We start from the raw sequence: 9,355 nt of genomic DNA, 5'->3' as shown, positions 1-9,355 counted from the left end.
GCTGATATACAAAGTGTGGGGCCAAGCGTTGTAAGTTATTCTAATAAATGTGNCCGTATGATTAAGTTATTCTGTACCATATGTTCAGGTAACAACACCAAACGAAGGATACGAAACCTTTATTGGAAGGAAATATGAAAATATGTCGCGAAATCAACAAAATGAAAGCCAATATGAACATGTGGCTTGAAAGTTTTAGACCATAAGAGCTGGACCCTCATTGCTTAAGAAAGTTTCGAATTTCTGAGTATTTCACATTTCAGAGTGTGTTCACACATTATAATATATCCTTTATGTAAAAAAAAAACTTTTTTTTACTACCATTTTATTGATGGGGTTTATTAAATTTTTTTATTGGGTATGTTTACTCTGTTATAATTTTGTTTAAATTTACACCTAATATTTCCCAGTTTATTTTAAGTCTTTTCTTTTATATTGTATGAGCGGTGCTTTCACTAAATCCACTTTTATTTAAGTAAATGATTAGGGGAGCTAAGTGAAACTGGGTGCAAAACTAATATACATATTGATGTGTGGTCACATATACAATATAGGTTCAATGAAGATTTATTAATCATTTATATGAAGCTTTCAATTTACATTCAATAAGAAGTCTTATTATGTACTTCGATAGTGTAAATAGCAGCGTTCTTGACTATAACTATTGAAATTGAGAAATATTTACCAAGTTATTGAAAGAAACAAATCAAGAAGGTAACCGACAAGTGGCAGATTAGGTTTGTTTAAGCAAGTTAAAGCTAATAAATTAGATCAACACTTCCATTATGTCAATTATATGACTCAGTAAATATTAACTCTTGTGGAAACAAGGAAGTAATGTAGGAGTAGTGTGAGTAATACATGCTATGCTTAGTAGTAGTTTAATCATTGGTAGTTGTTAATTGTTACATTAGCAAGTCCTACATTATGAGTTGATATGAGGGAGAGAATCAAATTTGCTTAATAGTGCATTTTTATGTAAACGGATTGTACTAACATTTTTGCAGTTAAAGCAGGTTCTGTACACAATTACAATGAGCTACCAAATATTAATGCTGGTGATATTAGGAAGCTTGTATGCTACAGGTAATAACTTCTGAGTAATATATAGTGTTTATGGAAATGTATATTAAAATGTATTTAATATAAATATATTTCCAGCTTCTCCCACTTGTTCCAACCCAACAGTCACCCCATCAAGAAATACATGGGCACTTGATTATACTGGGCAGTTGTACTCAGGATATTTCTGTGTGACTGGATCACCAAAGACTCTTGCATGGTCTTTCCTAGATTTATCAGGGACAACTCTTGCTTTTTTTACATTTACAACAAACTTTGGCTCAAACCCATGTCAACCAGCCACCCCTGTACCAGGTTACAATGCAACTTGCCAATACAAGGGTAGTTGCTACACAACAACGTTCAGTGTTACCAACAAATTAACTTCTTCTTTCAATCAATCAACGTTGTATCTAATTCACAGTGGTTCAAGTTGCTTTGCTCAGAATATTTCACTTCAAGGTTGGATTTCTCAAATTAGGTTTAAACTGGTTGCATCATGGTACTAAACTGTTGCCAAATTTGTTTTTTTTTATTTTAAAGATTGACTTAGTAATTACCTTCCTGTTCAAAAAATTTAATCAATAACTCTAAAATAAATTAGGTAAAATAATGTAGTAAACTTTACCACAGCATGTTCATCTCCAACACCCAACAATGTTCCAATCAACCCATCAAGTGGTGTCTACAACACTCAAGCTAACTTCCAGTGTTCCCATGGTTTAAGTTTATTTTATTTAAATGGAACAACTGGAAACACTGCAACCAAATGTTTTGCTACATCAGAGTGGGAGAATGAAAATATAGTTCAATGTTGGTCAGGTAGGAGGTCTGTAGTGCATTTAAAGTTAAAATGCTGTTGTATAATGTCTACATTTTATGTTGATTTTTTTAAATTTGATGCAAATTTATTTAAGTAATGTTACTGTTTAATATTTTCGAAAGAAAAGTAATGATGGACAAGACACAGATATGTGTTTTGTTTACATCAAGCAACTATTTGTTGCACAGCATTACCTCACTACCTGTAATGTCAATTATAATAAAATAACATTTGCAAATTTCGTTAGCACCAACTGCTACATTGATTGGCAACAATACCATTTGTGCTGGAAACATTGCTACATTCCAATGTACTGCATCTGGGGGTGTACCTTCTTGGGACAGAGTTGAAGTTTATTTCAATAACCAAAACCAAACGGTAAAGTTAAAGAACGCAAATGAATTAATGGTATTCTAGTATTGTGGTAACGACATATGCCTAAATATTGGTGTCTTATGTCACCTCTCATGCCCATTTTTGAGTCACCAGTAACTTCAAAGTTGACTTTTTATGTATGGCTGGTGCACTGAGTTAGAGCAATGAACACTAAACATATTCCCGAAAAAACTCGTTTCTCCACAATAGTAGTAGCCATAGGCGCCTAAGTTTTGATTGTCTAGGTTAGGCAAACTCATAGTTACAAATATCAACTACTTATTACATCATACGTAAGCTAATAAGGTAATTACCGCACTCGCCCTGGTTAGGTTTAACTTTCGCATTACACGTTACGCAGCACGTTGAACGTATACACACAGTAGTAGCGGTTGTAACGTATTGAAAGATCGTCAAACTTGCAAGTGCAGGCACATGCAATATCCTACGATCTTTATTTCTATCACAATGGCGATTGTGAAGTAATGTAACACAAAAACATCGCCAATTTGAAGCAGTTCCACTCCTGCTACTGATTTAGATTATTACCACCCGTTTTAAAGGCAAATCACATTTTTTTCACTCGTAGCTGTGAGAAAAGCATTGCCAAGTTTTTGTAGGAATTGTTGCCAAAAGAAATTTGTATGTGCCGCATGTATCGAATGGTGTATATGAAATCATCAATTATACAAACAATTATACTAATCGTAAAGTTGATATTAAGTATAAAAAACTAATATTTCCTTTAGTATTTATTTAATTGTTTTTTTTTCCAGTTGGTTGGGAACACATGGACAAGCAATCCACTGAGTAGTTCAAACAATGGAGATATAGTGGAATGTAGAGCTATAAATAGCTACACTGCCATGCAGGAATATTCAAACCTGGGAAGAGACAGCAAGACATTGATTATACACTGTGAGTCGTAATCATATGAATACTAGAATAACAAAAATTTTCTGCCTAAACACAAACATAGGCTATTGACACTTTTTTTATAAAAACGTTTTGTTTTTATTTTTCAACAAAGTTTAAGTTCATTGAATGGTAAAACTGACTTCCTCTTTGTATAAGAAGTTGTTTGCTGAAATTTATGAAATTGCATAAATTTGTTATTTAAGTCAACTCTGGCGCCGTGGCACAATTACTTATGCGCCGCTAACCGTTGGTTATGGGTTCAAACTCACTGGTCATTAATGGGTTGGTCTAAATTCAGTCATACATATAAACAAGTCTAAAAACACTAACAAAATTGTATCTGTTGTAAGCTTGCACTCGGGCCATACGATGATAAAGCAAGTTACATTCAATTATTCATATTTATTGAAATTGGAAAAGTTACTCAGTCAGATACAATAGATTGTTGTTTTTAGTTAGGGTATTAAACTTGGTATCAACACTACCATCTCTACTAGTTGTGATTAGCAATATAAAGTTTGCGATGAAGTATTTTTTTTATCCCACCAATTAGGATAGCAGTGCAAATTAGCAGATTACGTATCAACTGTAAAAAAGAATTTAGTTTTAACATGAATTATTATGTTTCTTGAAATTGTTCAATTTCTAATTGTTGTGATGAGTAACCTTGTGCTCCAGATGCAGCAACGAATCCAAAGTTTGAAACCAAATTCACGGATCTGTTGATCAATTTAAGCAGTGGTTACCTGCTTAGATCAGATGAGACGTTGACCATGAATTGCTCAGCTGATGGAAACCCTGCTGTAACTTGTACCTGGACTTGTTCTCCTTCAAATTGTGGTAGTTTACCAAACACTTGTGAGATCAACAATGTAAATGTTATTAATTCCACAACCATCACATGTACGGTTGGTAATGGTGTTTGTGGAGGTGGTACTACCAGTATTACTCAACACATAACAGTGGTACCTAAAACTAGTAAGTTGAATGTGATTAAAGTCAAATCAACTGATCATTTACACTGATTATTCAACAGGAGATCCATATATAGTGGTCGATGGAACAACAACAACAGCTACTTCTATTACAAGAAACAAAACAGAAAGTTTAAGTTTAGCCTGTGGGATTGTCAACCAGAAAGAAATGAACACGTTAATAGTTTGGAAGAAAGATGGAATTATAAACTTCGGATCAGATATTGTGACCATAAACAATCTATCCCCAGAAGATACAGGATCATATTCTTGTCACACAAGCGATGCTTTTGGAAATTTTTCATCATCTTTATACATTGATGTATATTGTGAGTACCGTTACTACCGTATGTAACATTTGCAAGGAAATGTTTGATTTAGGAATATTGTGATGAACCTTACTTGTTTTCTTGAATTTTATTTTTGTTGGTGTTAGTAATAATGTTTTAACTATAATGCCATTTATGTAAGCCCATGTCATAAAACTTGATATACTATTTCAATCTTTGATTTATTCCTATTTCTTGATTTCTATTTCCTGATTATTTCTGATTACTATTCTCTGTTGTATGTTCTTGATTTCTCTTTTGATATCTATTTAATGGATAAAACAATTTCTATTTCTTGATTTCTATTTTATGGAAAGAACTATTTCTTAATTTGCCAAACATTAGAACTTTTACGCAATGGACATAAATGAATGAATGTAAGATACTTTATCCTCGCATGGTCCGAAAACGACAGTTATAACACGGGTGCTGATACACCTCGAGCCAGCTTACGAGTTGCCATGTATGTTACTTTGTGGGTGATTATTCTTTTGGAGATTTTTTTATTTTTATATATGGCTGATTTTTGGACAACCCATTAGTGACCACTGGGTTGGAGCAACTGCCATCAAGTGTCTTGTCCAAGGACACATACGCCCTCAATGATAGCAACAACGAGCCTTGAACCCATTACCTATTGGTTATAGGCAGGCACGCTAACCACTTTGCCAGTGCGCCTGGCAATGTTAAACAATAACTTGCTTTCTGCGTAAACCATGTTTGTTGAACAAAACCTTTTACATCTCCAGATGCAGCTGAAGGATTTGCAGTGAATGATGGTACAACTAGCCACAGTAACATATGTACATGGTATATTGCCCCACCTGGTCCAAGATCATGTACCATCACATTCTCACTTAACCCAACTACTTATACAACCACTTTAACAAAGGATGGTATGTCTCCCATAAGCCTCTGCTTTACAAAATATAAACCACTCTGTATTTAGGAGCCATGGTAACGAATGATGCAACTAATCAGCCGCAAACATCAACATCACAAAGTTTTGTTTTTACTCGAAACCAGGTTTGAAATTGTTAAAAACAAATTGTAATCCAGCTCCAATGTTTCTATTCATTGCAGCCGTCATTCAATGATAGTGGGAATTATACATTAAGAATCAACAATGGAATATTTGAAAATACTTTTATATTCTATATATCAGCGATAAATGAAGGGCAACCTACAACAACAATAACACCCGCAACTGGTGGTACTCCACCACCCATCCCACCACCAGATAACTTGGGTGTTATAATCGGAGCTGCCGTTGGTGGGGTGGTGGCTTTTTTATTGATCATTATTCTTGCGGTTTATTGTTTAAAGATGCAAATTAATAAAATACACCAAGGTGAAGACATTTATATTATAATACAAAATGTATCAATAAAATAAGTAAATAATTATTTCATTAAGAAATTTCCCCTTTTCTCTTTATAGATAACTTAAAATTATATTGACCATGTGTTTTCTTGCAGATAAAGAAGTTACAGGAAGAAGGTAAACACCAGTTTATCTTATGCAATATATACAATAACAAAATATTAACATTTACTTTAAATTGCAGCAACATTGGAATGGAAGCAGAGCATGGTAAGAATTAAACTTTGAAACTTACTTTGCAACAAATTTTATTAAAAAGCAAGACAGTAATAAATGTTCCGGATAATCAAGTTTTACTTCATATTTATAAGCAATGTTTAAAACAATAACTATGTTGTGTATTCTTTTTATTTCTTCAGGTTACTATGAAGTTGCTAATCTATCAGCTTATCAGAACGAACACGTAACTAATGTAAGTGAATGCATTTATATCATTGTTTTTTTTTATATTATTAAGAAAAGTAATTCAATTGTTATTTTTCTATTAGAACATTCCTGCAACACAATCAACGAATTATGAAAATCTAAAGGATAATGTCAATGTAACAAGAGGTAAGATTTAATTTTATTTTCTTTATTGTTTTCTTTGACTTAAACATTTATTTTGATGTAGATGAGCGAGGTTATGTTGATATACAAAGTGTGGGGCCAAGCATTGTAAGTTATTCCAATTTAACCATATAATTAAGTTATTGTGTAAATATGTTCAGGTAACAACATCAAACGATGGATACGAAGTTTTTATCAGAAGAAACAACGAGAATACAGCGGGCAATCAACAGAACGAAAGTCAATACGAACATGTGGCTTAAAAGTCTTGTACTATAGGAGCTAGGTCGTTCTTTATTAAGAAAGATTGTGACTATTTCACATTTATACTGTTTGTGCACATATTAAATATTTTATGACGCAACATTTTATTGTTATTCTTTTGGCTGTCAGCTTCAGCATTAAATTAAAGTTGGAGAAATCATATTAACATAAGCTACCAGTTTTTTGTATTAATTATACATATGTGGTATTTAAAAGTTTTGGTTGTTATCTAGTGTAGCTATTTTGTATTTATTTATTGGATATATTGTAATTCTGTTTAAGGTTACACCTAAAGTGGTTTACTTCCTTCATTCCATTGATGGATACTTGTTTAAGGAATTGATACAAGGAAGTAACATGTCAGGTTTAAACAAGTAATAATCTTACATGATTCAGTATCATAAGTGCCAAACCTGGGATGGCAGGCCAACCGACCTTGAAATTTTCGACCCTGCATTAATTAGTGAATGTTAAAAACAATGATTAAATATCTGTTTCACAATAATGTTTTTCTAAGTATCACTGAGTTTCTTGCATTTATAAAGTTTGTACCTATGCTCAGTATATGTTAATTATAGTGTCTAGTGGCTGACACATGTCATGCTTATGTAAACATAGACTTGCAAATAGTCTAAGGTTGTATGCATATTGAGATGTTGTTGCAGACATTTAAGTTTTCTCGATATGATTAATATTGTTATTTTGTATTCCAGATACGGGTATAGCATCTACTTTTATTTCAGATACATTATTATACGTAAATTTTGCTATTGTAGTGAATATGTAGTTATAAGATGAATTGTATTTCACCAGCACATACTAATATCATTAAGCTGTGGACTTTTGGTGTAATTGTAATATATGTTAAGTACGTTTTGTTTAAGAAGTGTAATAGTAAAAGAGCTCATTTTATTTTAACAACCTTCTAGTTAACAGTGGTTGTTTTACTGTCATTAACTCATCACATAATATTTTACTTAACTGGGTTTTACCATTATCTGGCCCGTGGCAAAGTGGTTAGCGCACCTGCCTTTAACCATTGTTAATGGGTTCGAGGCTCTTCGCTGCTATCATTATGGGTGTATGTGTCCTTGGGCAAGACACTTAACGGCATTTGCTTGATGTCAGCATACTATTATTAGAGTCAAAGTTAGTTAGAATTTGCATGACTATTTTATTCACAATAACCAACAGTTAAAGCAGTTTTTCCATATAGGTTAATTTATGTATTACACACAGGAGGGCAGGTTACACAGAAAGTTGTGCTGAAACATACAGCCATGAGTCCATGATTCAAACCAACATTTACCATTTTAAATTCCAAGGTGTAAATATAATAAGAGCAAGGAAGTGATGTGGTATTGTGTGGGCACCACTGGCGTAGAGTACGGGCGTGGGGGAGTGCGGCGCACTCCCGCTGCTTTATTGTAATTAGTTTCACAATAAAGACAACACGACGCAAACACGCGCAAAAAATGTGGCGTCAATCGTTAGAGTAGTTCGTAAACTAAATGCAGCATTTACGCACGTAACCATAGTTACTCACACCAACTATGACGTTTATAACTTCATTATTACGTCGACTCATTATTTTGCGTTTTTTATTTTGCGTGTAATACAATTTTTATCATTTTGCGCGTAATACAATTTAGTAAGGAGAATTTCACCAAGAAAGAATTTAGAAAGAAGAATTATTATGCTCTTTATTAATTAAATTAGCTACGATATTTATAAGCATGAAGCGACGTGGTGGCGATTTGCAGACTACGTTGAACGTTTACTTTTCTCCAAAATCAAAAGACGATGGCCGCATTGCAGCATCAACTAAAGTGTCGGAAAACTTAGAAACACCAACTCCAATCTCGACTAGTAATATCCGTTTAGGAATTACCAAGGATGCCAGCGCTAAAGAGTCCACTGGTGGTCGTACTTATCAACCAACTTGGGCAGAAGACCACCCGTGGATTGAGTACCTATCGGAGACGGACATGATAGTATGTAGCGCTTGTTTGTGGGCGCTACACAATAATAAAGCTCGGCCAGCGGTGAAACAAATTTTAGTAGGTCCGGGAAAAGCCTGGATTCAAGGTTTCAACTCGTGGCGAAGGGGTAAGGCATCCATAAAGAAGCATGGCGAGAGTGCTCACCACATCGAGTGCCTTAGTTTAAGGATGGGGCGTGAGGATAGCGGGAAGATAGCCGAGACTATTGGAAGAAAGGTGAGGGAATCGAAAGAGGACAATCGGAGGGGACTAAGAGCCGTGTTCGACACTAGACGATAAGGTACAACCTATTTCAAAGTTTGTTTATTTATATTTAACTTAATGAATGATTGGAGCAACTCTGCGGAATGAATTAGTTAAGGAAAACACAATGAACGAAATAACAGTACACTACACGCATTAAAATAACGACTGGTGAATTTGTGGTTGCATCACACCACGTGGCATTCACGGGCGAACAATGCCGTATGTGACGTAGCGCGTGTGTGACGTTTACACGTATAAAGACGATATTCGTCTACCTCCCCCCAAGTCTTTTGGATAGGTGACTCAAAAGACTGATGATGTCTTATATCGTCGCTGTCATGTTTCTAATTCGTTCAGACCGTCTTAACGTCGTCGTTGTTTGGGGTGACGTGTTCACACGGTTGTGGGGCGACTCGCGCAGTCCTGGAT

At 34.4% G+C, this 9,355-nt stretch overlaps 1 protein-coding gene across 4 annotated transcripts; it reads left to right on the top strand.

The window, feature by feature from the left end:
* Positions 1 to 400: 400 nt before the first annotated feature.
* LOC100178478 (basement membrane-specific heparan sulfate proteoglycan core protein-like) lies at positions 401 to 6,718 on the top strand. Of its 4 annotated transcripts, XM_026839537.1 has the most exons (17): positions 401 to 714; positions 1,008 to 1,086; positions 1,162 to 1,524; positions 1,696 to 1,884; positions 2,133 to 2,263; positions 3,037 to 3,178; positions 3,857 to 4,156; positions 4,215 to 4,481; positions 5,231 to 5,377; positions 5,431 to 5,507; positions 5,565 to 5,832; positions 5,960 to 5,981; positions 6,049 to 6,074; positions 6,224 to 6,276; positions 6,353 to 6,416; positions 6,478 to 6,521; positions 6,575 to 6,718. In XM_026839537.1, the coding sequence occupies exons 2-17, from the start codon at positions 1,035 to 1,037 to the stop codon at positions 6,674 to 6,676; spliced, it is 2,247 nt and encodes a 748-aa protein (XP_026695338.1). In that variant the 5' UTR covers positions 401 to 714; positions 1,008 to 1,034; the 3' UTR covers positions 6,677 to 6,718. The 4 variants fall into 4 exon arrangements, with proteins under 4 accessions (XP_026695338.1, XP_009858571.2, XP_026695339.1 ...); XM_009860269.3 differs by lacking the exon at positions 401 to 714 and having other exon boundaries at positions 989 to 1,086; XM_026839538.1 differs by lacking the exons at positions 401 to 714; positions 6,478 to 6,521 and having other exon boundaries at positions 989 to 1,086.
* Positions 6,719 to 9,355: the final 2,637 nt, after the last annotated feature.

The sequence above is a fragment of the Ciona intestinalis genome, unplaced genomic scaffold (genome assembly GCF_000224145.3).
Source record: "Ciona intestinalis unplaced genomic scaffold, KH HT000381.1, whole genome shotgun sequence".
NCBI classification, from domain to species: Eukaryota; Metazoa; Chordata; class Ascidiacea; order Phlebobranchia; family Cionidae; genus Ciona; species Ciona intestinalis.
The sequence above is the reverse complement of the archived record's forward strand: the minus strand, read 5'-3'. Positions and strand labels throughout refer to the sequence as shown.

Excerpts from the sequence above, each read along its gene's own strand:
- LOC100178478 (XM_026839537.1), top strand. The coding sequence starts at position 1,035 with ATGAGCTACCAAATATTAATGCTGGTGATATTAGGAAGCTTGTATGCT. Across the intron at positions 1,087-1,161 it reads AGGAAGCTTGTATGCTACAG|CTTCTCCCACTTGTTCCAAC; the intron begins GTAATAACTTCT and ends ATATATTTCCAG. Across the intron at positions 1,525-1,695 it reads TCAGAATATTTCACTTCAAG|CATGTTCATCTCCAACACCC; the intron begins GTTGGATTTCTC and ends ACTTTACCACAG.